We start from the raw sequence: 20,261 nt of genomic DNA, 5'->3' as shown, positions 1-20,261 counted from the left end.
ATAAAAAAGATATACAATAAATGCTTCTAATTTTACATTTACTGCCAGTTCTCAAATCAAGGGCGAAGAAAGGAAAAGATGAACTGGCAATAAACTCTCCACCACTCTTTTTAATCGCCAAGTTTTTCGTATTACACAAATGCAACCATCACACCATGTTCCACATGACATCAGCAGGAGGCATGGTGAATTAGGAGCACGCACTTACATTCTCGTGGGAACAACACGCAAATACATAGTCAAAAATAAGTAATATAACCGCATACACGAATTCTAGTACGACCAGTCATCACAAGTAGCACCCGTTCACGAGTATCACGCATGGCCAGCCAGCGGCCCCCTCGCCATATTTTAGGGAGAGAGACAACCCGACGCATGGACGCCGGTAGAGTAACTCCTGCCGTCCAAAGCCAGCAGATTGCATTTCCTAGACCGAGACCCACGCTCCTCGCGTTATTTTAATAAGTTGCCCCGTCGCAGGGATATGTAATAAATTTCCTAACAATAAAAAAGGTTTGGTTCGTCTCCAAGGGTCGGAACAATGTATTGTTTCTCTAGACATAGTGCTATTTGAAAAGTGCCAACGCATATATAAACATTCATTAGAGTAAGGAGGACAAAGCATAGTTTTTTGTTTGTGTGCTACAAGATTTTGCTGCTTGCCATCAATTTATTGTTACCGTAAAAAAATATTTTGTTATAGTTGAAAAGTAATATGTATTCTTACCGAAGCTTTCCCAATGGGAGTTGTGTTAATAATTTCAAAAGTAAATTCCAAAATCGTTACGCATTACAGTGATGCTAACTTGGGAGTTTGTCTCTTAATTTACGATGAATCTAGATGTGACGATGATGGGGTTTTTAGGAGGAACCTGTACATAAGACATTTATTTATATTGTCGCGATTTTATACAATTTATACAAAGCCTAGAACCCAAGCTACAACCTAAACCAAATATAAACTCCAAGCGTGGCTAATTAAACGTATTTTTAATGCATATTTGAAACCGTGTGTACAACACACGGTTTCACAATAAACAAAAAAACTTTAGAGGTTCGATACCTCTAATATCGATATTTAGGGGTATTTTAAGTTGGTATTATGGGAAGTATTTTGTAGGAGTTGGCATCACTGACGTATTATGACATATTATCATATGTGTTGTGCAAGATATTTGTAACCTTTGCCGGTGGCATCTCACTTCTGTTTACAAACTTTAGTGATCACCATCTAGCAAGTGTGTTTAAGTAACAGGTATGATAAAGCTATGTTCTCTTTATTATGGAATTAGATAACGTGTCTTTGAACAGGGATTTTATAAGTCATTACTTTGAAAGTATCCGTTAGACTAATGTTTTGCTTCGGATCTAGGGTTTGAGTATACAATAGAGTAACGAGCTATTGTTAGCAGAAGTAAACCCTTTGATCTCTTTATAATATTTTATAAAAATATTAATTTGTAATTCCAGTCAGTAGTATCGGTACTTTTAAATATATACAACATATAATTTTATGTTCAACTATTATTAGTGGTGCGATTAAGATATTAGTATTATACAAAAGAATACCAAACAGTCGACGTAAACAAAGACGCAACAAAGAAATGAAGGCGTTAGTATAAACCATAGTCCCGGGAGATACAAGATGTCTAAAAACACAACAAAGAAAATCCCAAGTACACCATAAGTAAAATCCATTGGACGAAATGAATGAATTTTCGATTTTTTTTTGTCTTTTAAACGCAAATTGTGAGTACACAAATTATACTATTATCATTTTCATTCATTATAGAGACAAAATTATGTCCGGACTCCACTATTTAGGTTCGTGTATTGATTACTTTTTGTTTGTCGTCTTATAAAATTGTCATAGATTTGTTCCAATGTTTATTCATTAACTACATGAGCCAGTGGACTTTGTATCACCTACATTTATTTGTGTCAAAACTTTAAAATAGACCAAACAGGTCGTAAAGCTATGAATCACAAAAGTAATCTTAACTAGAACAGTGTTTATTTAATTATTGTTTCTAGCATTTTTCTTTACTTATTAATTATGTTTTCGTTTAAACCTTCGCAGAACTTCCACAAATAATTTAACATCATAATTAGCCAAATAGGTCCAGCCATTCTTGAGTTTTAGCGGGACAAACGAGATGAGTTATAACCATGCTTACGATCGTTCTTGTTATTAAAAAAACTCAATCACAAATACTAAAAAAAAAAACTAATGTACGTGAAATTTTTAATAAGTATAATTTTATCATTGAAATTTATTGTTTTGTTGAAATTTTACTTATACAACTAGATTTTCAATCAGTATTAACGTCTTATCATTAGCATTGGTGATTGTGAATTTAGTTTGGATTAAAACATTCATCATTGTCATAATAAAATTTTTTTACGACGTATTACGAAGCTACACGCAATATAATATTCCGCTTTGGCGTAAAAATATTAAACAATAATATTAAAAATATTAACAAATATATTTATAGCGTACATGCATCTAGAGTTGTTTTACAACCAAAAATTAAAAGTTACTTCTTATATATGAACAGATTTTTTACATTAAAAGTATAACAATTTTAAAAGGCCTCGCAGTGCATGGACACCCCATGGGCGGTGATCATGACGTCAGGTGAATTACTGCCCGTTTGCCCCATGTTCTTTAAAAATAAGCAACGTTTTTTTACTATTTGATTTGTACCTAGTGCAGCGTCTGTGAGGGGAGCAAATTTGGTTTAAGCGTTTTTAATGCGGGAATTTTGATGTCAAAGATGTACGTCGCTCTGGTAGCCCTATTACGGATAAAATGGATGCCATTTTTGAAAAAGTGTAGCAAGATCGGCATATCAGTGGTTACGACGTAGCTGAAGAACTGGGAATTGACCACAAAACAGTTTTGGCGCATTTGAAAAAACTGTGTACACAAAAAAGCTCGATATTTGGGTACCTCACGATCTCACTGAAAGAAACTTAATGAACCGTGTATTCATTTATTTTTATTACAATGTAATGATACCGAACCATTTTTGAAGAAGCTGATAACTGGTGATGAAAAGTGGATCACGTACGACAAGAACGTGTGAAAAAGGTTGTGGTCAAAGGCCGGTCACGCTTCACAGACTGGCGAATCCCGGATTAACACTCGCATCGGGCGTTAATCCTCGCATCTACTCGCATCAATTCCTCTGGGCCATTCCAAGTCGGGTCTAAATTTAGTTTCTCGTTTATCTTTGACAAACCTCTAAAATTTGTTTTGACTTTAGTAACCAGAATTAAATATTGACCTAAAATCCAATATGGGGTTAAGCGTTTGACCCTAGAAGACAATACGTGATGAAACGAATTAGTTTTAGTATATAAATAAAGCGCGTTCTTCAAATAATAGTTTTTCAATTGAAGCAGACGTAAAGTGATATTGTTGTATAACTCTGAGGTAAGTTACTATTGAAAAAAAATATTATTCTATTAATGATTATTTGAGTGAAACATTATAATTAATATTAATTAGATAAATTAAATATTTTTTTAATAGTATGATATTGTATCACTACAAATAATATAAGAATTGACTAATTGATATGACTCACAATCTATGTAAAATTAAGAGACATTTGCACGCCATTGTGTCCCAGAATATTTGATCGTTCAATTGTACCACCATAACATTGAGTTGAGCGAGGAAAACACCAGCTCTGGGGTCACCAGTACTATATACCAGGTGCCAACTTAAATCTTTAATTAGCGCCTGGGCAGTTGAACCCAAGAGTATCTACTCCAAAGGGAACAAAATCAAAGTTGTAGATAGTGTTACGTAGTTTTATTACTTACAATAATTAATATATTTAAAATAATTTGCATTGAGTACGGTACGAACGTTGCGCGGGTAGTTGCTAAATTATGAATATACGAATATGCGGTATACATATTTTGTTGTATACGGAAATAGCTTTTAAATCGCTGTAACATGTTTATTATTATTTAATTTGTGAAGATGGCGACGGTCAACGACTTTTACTATGACAAGAGCATCTTCATTACTGGAGGGACTGGTTTCATTGGGAAGGTGCTCGTGGAAAAGTTGCTCAGATGCTGCGACGTCAGGCGGATATATTTAATCATAAGGCCACGCGGTGGCCAGGGCATGAAACTAAGGATGAGACAGTACATCAGTTCCAGGGTAAGTTCAGCCGAAGCTGATTTTCACATCAATAATTAGCTAACATATACAAACTGTAATATGGTGAGGATTCTAATGCTAAGATAAGCTGAGACTTAGCGCAAATTATTACTCTTTTATGTCAAATGTCATATTATTATATGTAATACGGGACTCATTGACGCTGTGTAGACTCTGAATCTTATAATAATATTCACAAAATCATATTCAATGTACTTTGATTTAAATTTATAACGCTGACATCTCGTCTTTTAAAACAGTGTTAATATCTTTTTAAATATTTACTATGTGTCTGTATTGTTTTCTGTCTAACTGACCAAGTCGTAATAATTAAAAATAATACTTTTTCTTATATAAAAACGCTTAAAAATTTAATTGCTTTCCACTATTTTCATTTGTGACTATTTAAAATTAAAAGTTTACAATTATTAAAGGCTTTTGACAATATTCGAGCGGACCCACACATCTTTAATAAGCTTCATATGATTCGTGGTGATTTGCTGTCTGAAAATCTGGGTCTATCTGCTCAAGATAAGCAGATATTGCAGGATGACTGTCAGATTATCTTCCACTGCGCAGCGCAAGTCAAGTAAGTTGGTAATAACTATTACGAGTAAATACCTAAGTAAAATATTATTCCTATATAACTCATCATGTAGTCAACGACACGCTCAACGACATCATCCGCTCTCTTGCTTCCGTGAATGTTCTAGCCATTTTGCAGCCAACGGGCATCGTTAGAGATGGCAAGCGGCCGGATGGAATGTCTTTGATCTCATGCAGCATGGGACGAGCTTTGGTATGGGATGCTACTTGTATGGGACACGTAAGCCCCGTCTGACCTCCCTCGGATACAGCGCAACCACAAAAACTAGCGCGAATAAAATAATAAACGGCCCAAATATAAAAGCTCCAATTTTGTTTCTTTCCCATTGGATAGAGACTCTTGGTCCGTGGGATTCAAGTACACAGGCGCTAATAAAAGATTTTTATTGGCGTCTGGTAAAATGTTTTATTAAAAAAAAAAGATTATATAGTAGTTAAAAACAATAAAAATAAATCAATGGCGCTACAACCTTTTTAAGTCTTGGCCTCAGATTTCTATAACTGTTTCATGATCATTTGTTAAACTAATAGGCACGTAGGTGATCAGCCTTCTGTGCCTGACGCACGCCGTCGACTTTTTGGGTCTAAGGCAATTCGGTTTCATCACGATGTTTTCCTTCACATGTTCGAGCTAATATTAAATGCACACATATAAAGAAAATCCATTGGTACACAGCCGGGGATCGATCCTACGACCTCAGGGATGAGAGTCGCACCCTGAAGCCACTAGGCCAACACTGCTCACAACAACATAGCAACTCACGGCAACAACGCTTCTTATATAGTAGTTAGATAATGATAAAACAAATCCTGTTAATAATAAAAATAATTTAATCTTAAAATTAGTAAAATTGTTCAATGTTTTATTATTACTTTTATTTTATTAATGTTTTACTATTTCGCTTTAAAATTGTGTTTTTATTGAACAATAAATGTACCCTATATTACCTGAAATTATCTTTTGTAATTTATTGGCACTGTAAAAACAATATCCGGAACAAGATCTATTCTTTGACTGATACTGGTATATCATTAAATAATGACATTTCTGAATCAGACAAATCAAATCGGTAATACAGTCGTTTACAAATTCAAAACCGTCTCCTGAGGGAAACTTTAAATTTACTCTTGGACCTTATCCATGGTGACTTGACGATACCGTCGAAGAGTAGGTACAGGTATAAAGACCATATTACGATGATGTATTTTTCGATTACAGGTTTGACGCAAATATTCGTGATGCTGTAAATATGAATGTAGCAGGAGTCCAAAGGATGTTAGAACTGGCTGCCACCCTGAATCGTGTAGAGGTATATTCTTAAATGTAATAATATTATGCAATGTACTTGACCAAGTATCAGATACTACGTATATTCCGTATGCAATAGGGAAGCTGTAACATTTTTCACACGTATTTTTTTACGCAGAAAGCCAGATTATTATTATTTATTAAGAAGATTTAGAACGAAATTATGCACTAAATATAAACATCTTTATACGTCAATAAATCTTCATATATAAACAAGCACTTAATTAGGTGAATACAAAAATTATCATTTTAATCTAGGCTGGTTCAAAGAAAACGAACACAGTGCAGTCTTCTGTCTAGTCTAATATGCTCTTTTTAAAGAAGTGTTGGCTTAGTGGCTCATCCCTGAGAGTCGCACGCTATTCGGTTCAATCCCCGGATGTGCACTAATAGAATTTCTCTCTATGTGCGCATTTAACATTTGCTCGAAAGGTGAAGGAAAACATCGTGAGGAAACCGGCTTACCTTAGACCCAAAAAAGTCGACGTCGTGTGTCGGGCACTGGAGGTTGATCACCTACTTGCCTATACCCTATTACTGGGGCCCTAAAAAGGTTGCAGCGCCACTATTTTTTTTAAGTGAAAACATCTTTAGCATGGTTGTGATTTGAAAGACGCTGAAATGACAAAGCGATAGTAAAAAGAGACAGACACATAAATTCATAGCATTTAACGTGAGAGAAAATGAGATAGGAAGCATTATTCAGTGTACATTATACAATATATATTAAATTCAAACTTTAATTATCTTAGTTTTTACCAAAAAAACATTGATATTAAACTTAAAAATTATAATTACATTCGTATCATTATCTTTAAACCAAAATTTTTGAAGGTTTCATTTCTATCACGTGTAAATTGCATACATATCCTACATTTATACGAATCGTTAATGTTTCTAATAAAAAGTAATATCATAAACGAGATACAGTACAGCAAAGATAAATTTAGAAATAATACAATGGTTATAAAACAAAGTGTTTGGGGATGTCAATGTCAATGAGGTATATTAAATATGAAAATATATTAAGGATTAATGTGGATAAAGTTACTTACTTACTTAAACAGGCATAGCCATATGAATGCTGTGGCAATCCAACGTCTTGGTACAACAAGATCAAGACGCCTAAAGAGAACTAAACATTTTGGTTGATTAAACCTAGTGTAGTAGAATATAAGTGTAAGGGCCTGTTTCACAAAGTACCTTAAATAAGCTTCAAATAAGCTTTTTATTACTCATTGGTAAGATAAACACTATTGTTGCGTTTCAGGACTGTTGGATAGCGCTATTCGTCACATAAAGTCTATCATAAGTTATGAGTCCGATAAAACGAAGTTTCTTATTCGGAACTTTTACCTTCCAAATAATTTTTCTGTTGCTTAGGTATTTGGTAGTTTATCCGTACATTGTGAAACAGACCCTAAGAATGTTAATGAACATTACCTTAGTTAAAGCTATTCGCTAGTATTGTAGAAATATAATATTACTCATTAGGCACAATTATTGTATAGGCTGGATTCTATAAGTTTAGTGAAATTTATCTATGTATTGTAAATAAGAAAAAAAGCTTCTATGTAACTAATGTTATTCAAAGCCATGTATTGTAATACCAATCACGTTGATCTAAATAATTTAAATTATATAATTAAATTTAATGAATTTCCAGGTGTTCGTCCATCTATCGACCACATACTGTCGCGCGGATCTGCCCGTATTGGAGGAAGTGCTGTACCCAGCCAAGCATCAGCCGTCTGACGTGATACATGCCACGCAGTGGATGGATCTTGATACTTTGAGTCTTATGGAAAAGAAGTAAGTGATGAATATGCAAGTTTTTTTTTTGGACCACATAATTAGGACAAACACTTGATATAAATTGACATACATACAAAAAAAAGAAGTGGTGACGTCCCTATAACATGTGGACACGACCAGCAAAGTCAAGTAGATACAATATACAGTGTTAATACAAACAACCATAAAAATTAAAATATAAACTATAAAATAATTAAACTATTTGAACCACGAAAATAAATTATCGGTACTGTGTCCTATTTCTACTCTTAGCTGAGGCCAGAGAACTATGAAAAATGTCAGAATGTGTTATAACACACATGAAATTGAAAGATGTTTATCGGAGACCAAAAATAAGTAATTGCACCTGCAATCAATGAATAGTGAATTCACAGTAGCGATATTGTGTAAATGATGTGTTTAATATTATAAACGTATTTTATCATATTTTAATTATTTAATGTTTCTCGACAATATCGTATTGGCATTGAAGAATAATGTATTTATTTATGTAATAAATAAATAAAAAAATCTGCGCTTACAAATCACTGCGATCACGACCCTAAAATTCGGTAATGAAGTTTTTCCGACTTACGATATAGACATTATTTCGCCCACAGCCACTGAGGCCGGCTAGTCAGTGCCTAGACTGAACGAGGATCCTCTCCTCCAACGCTTTACGTTGGAACAACAGTACACCATGTTTCCTCTACACGCTAAACCCATGGGCCCAATAAGACTCAAAATTTAGCGCAAACTATGACTCCCGTATGTCAAAATCCAATATATCTTTAATGTACAGGAGTCAGTCTTAGAGTCCTATCCTAAGCGACCTTAAGGAGGCTTTAACATGCAGTTTTTATATCCCTATGTTTTAACGGCGAAACGATTAACATTTAATTTTACGGCCGTCCCGATGGCTGAGGTACTCATTACACCTCTGAGCAACGGTACGGCTGTGTCAAGCCTGAAATTCGTGGCTACGCAGGCGTACTTTAACTTCATTTAAATTGGCAATTTTTGTCTTCTATTCATTTTGAAAGGCTGCTTATGAGATGTAGCAATCAAAACCATATCCGACTTTATTTAATTAGGATTTTGTGTAACATTCTAAGTCCGTCTGTAATACTTAGTTTTTGCTGAAAGTTGGAGGGTTTCGGTCATGTAGATGTTTTAATAACATATTAAAATTTTCAGATTGATAGCACCACAACCAAATACGTATAGCTACACAAAATCTCTGGCGGAAGAACTGGTCTCTCAGTATGCAGGCAAATTCCCCATTGCCATTGCACGGCCATCTATTGGTGAGTGAAACAAACAATATTTCTCATAGAAAAATATTAATTTTTAATCCCACGTGAGTTCGGTGGCCGTTGTTGAAGGGATGTTTAAACAATTGAAACACTTTGTTCGAACCGAAGTGTCAACTGTCTTTAATGGTTCAGAACAAGATCTTGTAACTAACATAACATTAGGGATTACGCCGGGTCTTACAAAAACCTGTAATTTATGGGGTCTTAAACCTACTGACACATCTGTTACCTATAAAAAATATAAGTGAAGTCGATGTAAATGTACATTGTTGGGAACTAGAATATTATATTACAATTTATTAATGTAAGAAAAACTCATACAATGACTATTACCAAAGCAAACATTTTAAAAATCATTGGTATGTGCTTTAAAATTTTAACTAATATATATCTATATCGTTAGGTGACATGACTCGTGCCTCGGTCGAATTTTAAATTCAATCCAGCCTAATCAAGCAATTACTCCTTTTGAATCTGTTGATGACACCATTAAAACAACTACTTCATATATGTATTAATACGTGATGAATGTTAAATTATTACTTTATATGAACAAGTTAGACAAGTGCTAATAAGTGCACTCTGGGCATTTACTCGAGCGTCATAGAGATCTATTCAGTTGCCAAGCTTAGATAATAAAATGATTTTTTTTAATTATAATGTATACTTTTTCATCGGCTATACATTTTCAAAAATTTCAAACAAAACTGTGCTATGGACATACTCGAGCGCGTCAGATTTTGAAAGCATCCATGTGCTGCGTAATCTAATTGCTAGCATGATGGAGGTGGCCCTACGTAAGGGTTAAAAACGGGTAAAAAAATATAATCAAGCGCATCACATCTTGTAAGGGCTTTCATATAATAATCTAACGATTTGCGTGTGACACTAACTCGCGGCCATTATGAATACTCAAGCGCGTCAGATTAAGATACATATGTATATGATTCATTTAAATATGAAATTTTGGACTTTTGCTATAACTTTGTTAGGTTTATGTTTTCTTTAATTATTACTATAGGGTTTAGTTTTATTTTAATGCGTAGTTATGAGAAATGTTTTTCCTTTTTTTAGCTTTGGGAAATACCCTCAATTATGAAATATTAATAACAATTTGTCTTATGTAGAAATCATAAAGATTTAGTATTAGTACTTGATTGTGGTTTCTTTTATAAATAACCTGTGCTAATCTTGTACACATTGAAAGAAAATTTTTTTACCGGATTTTAATCTATTAGCTTTAGCTATTTTTTTATAATAATAGTTTATAATAATACAAATAGATTTAATACGGTTAAAAATTGTTTTCTTTCTACTTGTGCTCATTTTGTTTTCATTTACATAATCCATGAAATGACGCCCCGTATCTATAATATACCTTGCATCCCAGGTATATTATAGAATAAGAAATTGCATTACAAATACATTACACACATACTTAACAATAGACTAAATAAAATTCAAAGTTGAATATTTAATTAAAGGTCATATAACTTTACCACTGGAAAAGTATTTTTTTTTAATTATGTCATTTGACTATGTTGTTGTCTGATGTGGAATTTCTACCATCACATTTTTTTAAATTTCTTAAATTCTAATTAAAATTATAATTATTACAGTAACAGCGTCATTAAAAGAACCTCATCCCGGATGGGTTGATAACATGAATGGACCAACTGGTATCATCGTTGGAGCTGGAAAAGGTAAAAACATCGGACGTCGAGGCAGAATACGAAATTCCACCCGTATCACCTCGACGTCCGTCGTTTCACATTTGATCGTTTTTTTAAGCCAGTAGTGGTGTGCGACCACTGTGTGGAACCAGTTGCCCTTTGAATTATATCCGAACATATTAGATTTGAGGTCAAGTAAAAGTGTACAAATTCTTAATAGGCTGGCTACTCACTTGCAAGCCTCCTGGCAATGCCCTTAACATCATCATGAGCCTTCTGCCAGTTTACCCTGTTCAATTCTAGAGACATTGCGAGTGCATTGCTGGATTTTAAGAATAAAAGTGTATGTGAACGTTCAAAATATCACCAGTACATACCCAATTGGACTCTGTAGGACCTATGTTATAAAAATAGTATTATATGACGAATATTCTGATAACTTTCAAAACTCTAGAATTGTCTTATTTCCAATACATTTAATTAAGTGCATATGAAATGCGCAGGAGTCATTCGGTCGATGCTCTGTGATCACAAGCAGGAAGTAGATGCGATGCCAGTAGATTTAGTAGTCAACGGGTGCATTTTACTCGCATATAACACAGCATTACAGAGGTAAGACATACAAATTAAAGCAAGAAAACATTCATTCCTTAAGGACAGAAGTATGAAAACATAGTATTTAGCATATTAATGTGGCACCGGTTTATAGGGCCTGGTCACAAAGTCCGAAAGTTGACTGTCTAGTATTGGTGAGAAAAGTACAAAGCAAATTAAATAATAAAAACAATACGTAAATATAATTACTAATAAAAAAAATATATCGCAGCCAAAGCTACTCCTGCAACTCCTATACAAGTTGTAAAGACGCTTAGACGCACTTCTCGTCGTGCCAGATGCAGTAATTCTTCTGTAGTCGCAATACCAACACGCCGTTTACCCTGGATATTAACCATTTTAAGCGCACTAGTTTAGTGTAATTACGATCATTTTATACTGTAAAAAATGTGTTAATTTACTTTAAGTAGATAGGCATTACAATGTGTAAGATTTGGGAACCCTTAAAACTATAAAATACCTGTCAGGGTTCGCAGCTATAAAAAAAACCTCCTAATTTTAACAGCATATGCGACACGGAACACGCGTGGTTAAATCAACTACACGTTAGTTTTCAGTGATTTGTCCAACTCTTACCTTTGTCTTATATACCACTTCTCGACTATTTTATTTGGGTTTTCGGGCCAGTCAGTGGTTAGACTGGCCGATGAAGTTTTCTTCACAAATTACGAAATAACGACAAATTAACTTATATGTATCATAAAAGTTGTTATATTTATCGTGCAATAACAATTATTTTCATTACAGACCCAAGGAAATTCTTGTCTTCAACCTCGCCCGGTCTGACAAAAATCCCATCACCTGGGGTGAAGCTGTTGATCTAGGTAATATATTAACCCACAATTATGGCAAACAAGTCCTGGTAACATACATTATGGAAACCATTATCAATATTTCTATAGAACTATGTGGATTTTTGCAAATATCTTAATTTATACTCAATGGAATATCAAGACTTATTATTTTTGCACGCTATTCTCAATGGGCGGATAGATAGCCCCTATTAGCTGTCGTTAATTTCTCTAAGAATTCTACCACCGTATGTGACAAGATATTCGCAATTGTTCCATGTGTCGAACACAAATCATGTGCGTAATTGTCCAATGTTTCGGGTTTTAGCTATGACACGAATTACGAAATATGAAGATATTAAGAAATATTTGAAGATGCGGGAAGACTTTGACTTTGTTTAGCAGTAACAATTTAGTTTTTTTTATTTAAAATAATAAATATTGATTGTCGTTTGTTTAAGGTTTAATTTCAGTTTTCTTTTTGTCCATAAATCTTTTCTGTATCATATATTTTGTTTATCAATGTAGTCTGTTTTGGCTTTGTGTATTGTCTACGTGTTTCTCAGCTATCTCACTCTAACTAATACGTAAACTTTACAGCTCGCTCAAACGTCGCAGAGTACCCATTTACCATGCCGCTATGGTACCCCGGGGGTTCGCCTAAGACGAACAAATTTCATCATTACATAGCTGTCCTCTTCACTCATTTGCTGCCTGCCTATCTCGTAGACTTCTATCTCATTTTAGCCGGACATAAACCATTGTAAGTTTTGGTCATTTTCGTTTTTTGATAAGAATTTTCAAAGGTTCATATTTGAATTTGGAAGGTTTTTGTTTTCGTTACAAAATTTTAGTTATATTTAACAGACTACACTTTTATATTAAGCATGATTTTGCAAATGTTTACATGACTAATATACGTAATATCATTATGGTCTACAGACTAGCTTCGCCGAGAAGCGTATAGTAATGGAAAAAATATGTCGTTATCACGCACGCCGCAAATTGAATTAAAATGGTGGCGATATTTTGCGTTTCATTGACATTTTATTTCAATACAAATTTATGACATTAGACTGAATATTGTATAAAACTATAAATACTAGAGGTGAGACTCATAACCAGATTTAGCGCGAATTATGACAACCGTCAAAACCCAAGAGATTTTTACATTGCATAATTCACGTTTCTGAATCTGACCTAGTAATCTACTTGTTGTATGCTTCTATAAAATACACATATTTTATTAATAATAATGATTTAACATTTTAATAAACTATTACTTTATTAATTTAAGCCTAGTTGCCATACACAAACGAGTGAACTACGGCCTACGAATACTTCAATACTACACTGTCCAAACCTGGAGATTCACAAATGAACGCTATATGTCCCTAAGCAATACAATGTCTAAGGAGGAGAATGAAGTCTTTTATACTAATCCCGAGGTATACTATAAAAGTTTCCAAAATCCACACATTAACAGTTGTAATAGACGAGCTAAATTATCTAAACGACTCCTTAACCCTGATATTTATTGTTTAAATTCCGACTTCACTAATCTTGCCTTTTTGTGCTGAATTTGCAATCGAATGTTAAAATTATGAGAAAACCAGTAAACCATAACCTCATAAATCGACGAAATTAAAAGTCTTTTTTGCTGCAAAATAAAAAAAATGAATGCAATATATTAGGCAATATTCCTTGGCCTGAACAAAGTCGTTAAAGTAAAATCAATTTCCAGGAAAAATAAAATAATATTATTTTATATAATTACTAGGATACTGAAAACATTACATTTACAAATATATATGAAATGAAAGCAGTTTTTCCTATTCGACGATGGGAACACTTGTTATGTATTTAGAGTAAATAGTTAAAAAATAACTAAATGTATATAATAGTAATGTATCTAATTAGAATTAATAGTAAAAGCGTATACGATAGTTTCACTGTTTAAAAATATATCGAGTCGTTCGTAATTATTAATTATTAATAAAATATTAACATCACAGTAACCGTACATTACGATGGCACATTTTGACGAATGTTTAGAACGTAATAATTTATTATCTTTCTATATGTATTGTCTTTTGTTAACATAGCTTTTACACAATAAGAAACACACTTTTTGAACGGATTGAAGGTATGTATTATTCTTAAAAACTTAAATAAAAAATCACCCCAATTTCAATAGAGAAGACGGCCTAAAATTATCAAACACCTGGGATCCAATAATATCCAAATTAAAACCTCAAGACAAACAATCCGCGAAAATAGAGGACACCGTGAGTCATTTTTGCAAAAACCCGTCATCTTTTAGTCGATACCAACTCCGGGGCAATAAATACAGATAACACAACTTTCTCTGCAGCTGTGATACTTTTGACATTTAACACCTTTTGTGTTCAGTCACCGTGAAAAGCACGCGGAACGTCGGAAAAATTTAAAATTATGTAAATAATTATACGTTTTTAATAATAATACATAGCTTTAATTCGTTAAAAAAGTGTTTTTCTTAATTTATTATCATTCTTTTCGCGGTAATATAACTAGGTGAAACAGAGATATATACTACTCTTTTTTTCGTTTTTAAACTGTTGCATTAACGTTTATGATTATTTGATAGAATTGTATCTACACTAAAACTATCTTCATGGTTGTTGCGATCTATTTCATGAACGTAAAATGAAGTAAACGATATTGTTAACATTCTCTACAAAATAACATTCCTAGAATAAAGACATGATCGAGTTTTTTATAGTAAATACTGTAATGGTACTGATGTACATGGATGTATTGGATGTATTGGACCTTGGGTGATCCCAAGGACGTCAGAAAACCTCATTCCAGGGGCAAGCGATATAGGACCTGAGCATCAGTGTAATATTAAAAATATGGTTCACTTTATCGTTGTTTATAGAATTAGATCATTGGCTGTATATTCTTCTTCTAGTATTGGAAACTCTTCCATACTAGAGGATATAGACCTTCGCTGTTGACATTTTTTAATACATTATTTCATCATAGGTTATCGAATGGAACAGCTACTTGCGCAATTATATCAAGGGTGCGCGGGAGTTCTGTTGTGGCGAAAACCCGGCAACATTGCCACAAGCTAGACAACTGCATCAAAGGTAATCGCAGCGGTTTTTTTTATTACATCATTCGTAGGATCAGGACTATTTACGTAATTGAACACGAGGGAACAATAAAAAAAACAAGGTAATAAATCTAAAAGCTTTTCGCTCACAAGCGATCTCTTCCATGTATCTAAAAGAGGGTACGTACTACTTACTTCTTTAGTTGAAATATTGGAATTAGACTGCTTTAGTTTTAGGTTGTTTTCATATAATCATTGCTAGTAAGGGCCATTTAATTCATCACGCTTGAGACCGAAAAAAAATTAAAATGTGTGCGTGTATTAGTGTACACACTTGTGAAACTTCTTTATGACCTTGTTTTTTGAAAAATGATCTATTATATGCAACTTTACAGAAATTGGCTAGCTAAAGTTAAATAATATAAAGTTTAACAAAAGGCTTTTATTATCATAGACATGATACAAAAGTTTCAATTATTTCATTTAACTTATTACTACTAAAATTATTACGCAATTTCATTAATTGTATTAGAATTATTATTGTATAACGACATGTTATCCCTAATCCGCTGGAGAAAGTTCTCTTCGAATCAACCGTGGTAGGATAAGAAAAAGATGGCGCGTAACGGAAAAATGTGACGGTAATTCTTTTTCCAACGCCGATAAAAAAGCTTCACATCAATGACGTAACGTAATAAGACATTGTTTTCGAAGTTGCTAATGGTACACTTTTTAATTCCAATGACATATTTATTGTTATAATGACATTAGAAGCTCCTTCAAAAGCCCTTTCATTTTATTAAAAAGATAATTACACTTACAATCTTAAGCAACATCTTTACACGTGCTATGATAGAACGAAAAGTATCATTATTGTGCAACAATTATAAAATTATTAAGTCAAATATCTTAATATGACAAATGAAGGACACTAGCTGCTCACGACACAGGGTATCCTAGAGCGGGGGATTCATTATTTCTTTAAATGGACGATTATAAAAAACACATTCTATTGTAAAGAGAACAAAACGTCAGTGAACAGCCTTTCTTTTTTGTACCACTAGGTTGTTGATATTCAAAAAACAAAAGATGAATAGAATTAAATGCAATTATTATTTGAAATTAAAATGAAACATATTATTTTAATCAACTATAAAAATAACGAACATAACTGAATTGATAAATAGAAAATTAAAACAAATTTGAAAACTGTGTACCTTTAACGATATTTTGTATTGCGATACTTATTCGTTGAGCGAGGAATGACCCAGTTCTGATGTCACCTACCAGCTGTTAAGTTGATAAAACCTACATAGTAATAATAATTATTATTTTGTTATGAATATTGTAAATACTGTATAATTGTGTGTAAAAAATAAATACAGTCAAAACCGCTTACGACGACATCGTTTAGAACAACATACTGGTTATATTGACCAAAATCAATGGTCCCGGCTGAATTGTATGTATTAGGTAATTAATAACAACGTCATCGGCTGTTACGTCTATCGGTTTTTACGACCAAATATGAATCCTTTCGATGTCGTTATAACACATTTTGAGTGTAATAGAAAATCCAGCAAATAAAAATAACAGCATCTAGTTTTTCATAATACCTGAATTCGAATGAAGTTTGGATTTGGACCTTGTTGGATGAATTGGATCAATACTTGCAAGGCCGGCAACGCACTCTGGCATTGAGAGTGTCCATGGGTGCCGGTATCACTTAACATCAGGTGAGCCTCCTACCCATTTGCCGCTGTACGATAAAAAAAATGTTTTAAGCTCATATGGAGCTAAAACTAATGTCAATTGTGATCTGTTAAACGAATTATTTAATGTTTTTCTTTTCAGATTATTCTACATGGACCTACTTCTGAAAATATTCTTAATATGTACTTTATTGTACTTCGTGAGTTACGTTAGTTTAAAAGTATCCAGTATTTATTAATTTTAGCCATACAGTCAAAACCTGAAAATTGTTTATATTATAGAATTTATAAATTCATCACTCATAATCGGATATGGCTAATGAAATATAGATGGTGTTCATTGTTATTAATAGCTGTAATGATTCAGTTCTTCTGGTTCGTATCATATCCAGCTGTATATGACAGCTCTTTTCTCCAGATTTATATTTCAGGAGTGTACTCCAAGTTGTTGAAAGTGCAAAGTCACGATCTTTAAGCTACTGTAAACGACTTCACACGAAATCAAAAGGAGTTTGGTTAGCTAAGGTCCAAAGGTCAACAAAACTTTGGTGAATTTCATTGTTCTCTAAATATGTTACATTTATCATCTACTCTAGATGTGCTCTGTGGTTTCTAAATTAATTCAGTCGGTGCACGATATTTTATAGCCTTTGCTCTATTGTCTACAGTTTCCGTAGGGTATTTTTAATCGATATAGAGATTTTTATTGTTCTTTTTGACCTTGAGTTAGACCATCGTAATTTCATACAGAAGCCTAATTTTTTTGTTAATATTCTATTCATTCATTTATCATCATTCATTAGAGGCTAACGTAGAGTTCTATTAGTGAGAGAATCAAAATAGTGCTGAAACTTATTTAATGCGAACAAAAAATCTAATCAATTCTCTTTATAATATTAGAGTAAATAATTTGGATCTGACCTAAACCAAAAGTCACAGCATTTTTTATGATTTGTGACATATAAAATAATTCTTAGAGATTGTGAGACGATTACTATGAGTATATGTCCAGTAGTTTATTAAAAACTAATGACTCTATGAGCATAAATCGTTCACGAAATTGGGATAAGTGAAAAAAATATCTGTGTGATTTTTCAAAATCTTGCAATAACGACACTCATGGGACTGTGGCCCGTGTGTGACATTTCATGGCCTTATAGAGAGTTGTCCTTAAATTGAGAGAAGAAAAACATAAAGATAATCCATGACTCCTACTAATTAGTCATGGTCAACAATAGACTACACGTGCAAGCAATCTCAATTTACAAACAAAAGAACGCATTTCTTAGAAAGTTCGTATGCAGGATGCACAGAGTCGAGTTTATTGCGGGCTAGGATAATAAAGCACAATAGAACGTACACAGCGGCGCAGTTTTTACTAATTTTAGCAACTCAAAAAGTATTTTATTACACAATTGTTGTCGTTATTGAGATTGGGTGTAATGCTATGTAAAGTGTATCATTGTATGGAAGGCAAGCTAAATCAACCAAAGCCAGTCTTCCGTGATTAATATTCGGGAGTATATTTTCCGCAGGTTTACTGTTAATAATTATGTATTATAATCGTTATAATATGTCATTCACATATAAACATTTTACCTACTATGAATTTATGTACCTTAGGCATAGTTTATAGATTTAAATCATAATCTCTAAATAAATAATTTCATAACTGAATAATGTGTTTGTCTAATCTAATGTGGTTAATCTTAAAACTACAATCAAAACAAACTATAAAAGTATTCAAAATATTGTTTTCTTCGTTTGTTTCTTCTTTTATTTTATATTTACCTATTTTTTCATTAAGTCAACTTATAGAGACCCCGCACTTGACACTTGGCACGGGCGTCAATAATTTCCTACTGTCGTACTTTGCACATATCACCCTAACAATGTAACAAATTATCATAATATTATTGTAATGAATGTCGACGATCCGGTGGACGGAAAAATTGTAACCAATTTGTCTTGCACCGTCACAGTTTTTTTAAAATAAATATAAGTTAATTTACTATGACTACCATATTAAATTTACTTGCCACATATGTAATACTTAGAGTTAAGTCTTGTCTCTGAGTCCTTTTGGGGTATCTCTCTTTAGTAAAATTAGGTATTATAAGTAATAAATATGTAAGCAATCTTATTAGTTTCATCATCGGACGTCAAGGCAGAATACAAAACACCATCAGTATCACCTCGACATCCGTCATTCCACAACCGTTTCTTATGGTAATTTTTGCCCTGCGCCACCACTATGTGGAACCTGCTGCACACTGAAGTATACACGAACTATTTCGACTAAGGGATCTTCAAGAGCGTACCAGTCTTAAAAGGTTTGAAACGCACTTTCGAGTCTTCCGGCAATGTGAGTGTCTACGTGCGGTATCACATCAGGCAGTGCTTTAATAACTGATTTAGGAAGAAATTAAATAGACATTAGCTGTATATGTTGCTCTAAACTGAAACATAACATAACAAAGCGAATTATTCAAATACAGGTGGACTGAAAAGTTCTTAGGCTGACAAGAAAAATTGTTTCTTTGATAGATTATTTTGATTATTCAATGTAGTTGCGTACTAGTGGGATACAACGATTATAGTGATCATACAATCGTTATAATCTTCCCTCAAAATATGCGTCAGTTTCCCGCTATTACCTCTTCATCTGCGCAAAAGTTCAGCGAGCATTCTCTTGATTATACATACAACTTATATTCTTACAAATTTTATTAGATATTGTAGTACTGTCTTAGTATATTTTCATATAAAACAAGGTAGTAAACCTCGCTCAATAAACTCTCATTTGTAAATGACGAAATCACCGACTAAAGAGTCACCGTGTTGAAGTCAAATGTCAAATGCCAATGTCAGAATACGCCAAATCTCTACTATTTATCGCGACTCATTTCATTTGGGCGGCGAATTGTTTGTTTTGAAGATATCTGTCCGTGTGTGCCATTGGGCAATTATTACTCAACAGCAGATGAGCCTTTTGCCCGTAGTTCTATTAATAACTATTAACGATTAATCTATTAACGCGGGAGCTGAATCCGACATACGTACGACTGGTCCACAGGCGAAGAATAGATAAACAATTGTATTTTTTAACATTTAAATAACAAATTAACATCGATTATTCAGTAGAATGATGAATAT

The 20,261-nt window shown here is 33.3% G+C and overlaps 1 protein-coding gene across 1 annotated transcript; it reads left to right on the top strand.

Annotated features, from left to right (window-relative positions):
• The first annotated feature begins 1,215 nt into the window (after positions 1–1,215).
• On the top strand, positions 1,216–15,219 carry LOC123717430 (putative fatty acyl-CoA reductase CG5065). The gene is made up of 12 exons (XM_045673416.1): positions 1,216–1,255; positions 4,001–4,186; positions 4,621–4,775; positions 6,012–6,102; positions 7,768–7,913; positions 9,093–9,202; positions 10,831–10,914; positions 11,388–11,496; positions 12,247–12,323; positions 12,891–13,053; positions 13,588–13,738; positions 15,214–15,219. Exons 2-12 carry the CDS (start codon positions 4,001–4,003, stop codon positions 15,217–15,219), a joined length of 1,278 nt encoding a protein of 425 aa, XP_045529372.1. The 5' UTR covers positions 1,216–1,255.
• The last annotated feature ends 5,042 nt before the right edge of the window (positions 15,220–20,261 follow it).

Source organism: Pieris brassicae, chromosome 12 (assembly GCF_905147105.1).
Source record: "Pieris brassicae chromosome 12, ilPieBrab1.1, whole genome shotgun sequence".
In the NCBI taxonomy this organism is placed as follows: Eukaryota; Metazoa; Arthropoda; class Insecta; order Lepidoptera; family Pieridae; genus Pieris; species Pieris brassicae.
The sequence above is the reverse complement of the archived record's forward strand: the minus strand, read 5'-3'. Positions and strand labels throughout refer to the sequence as shown.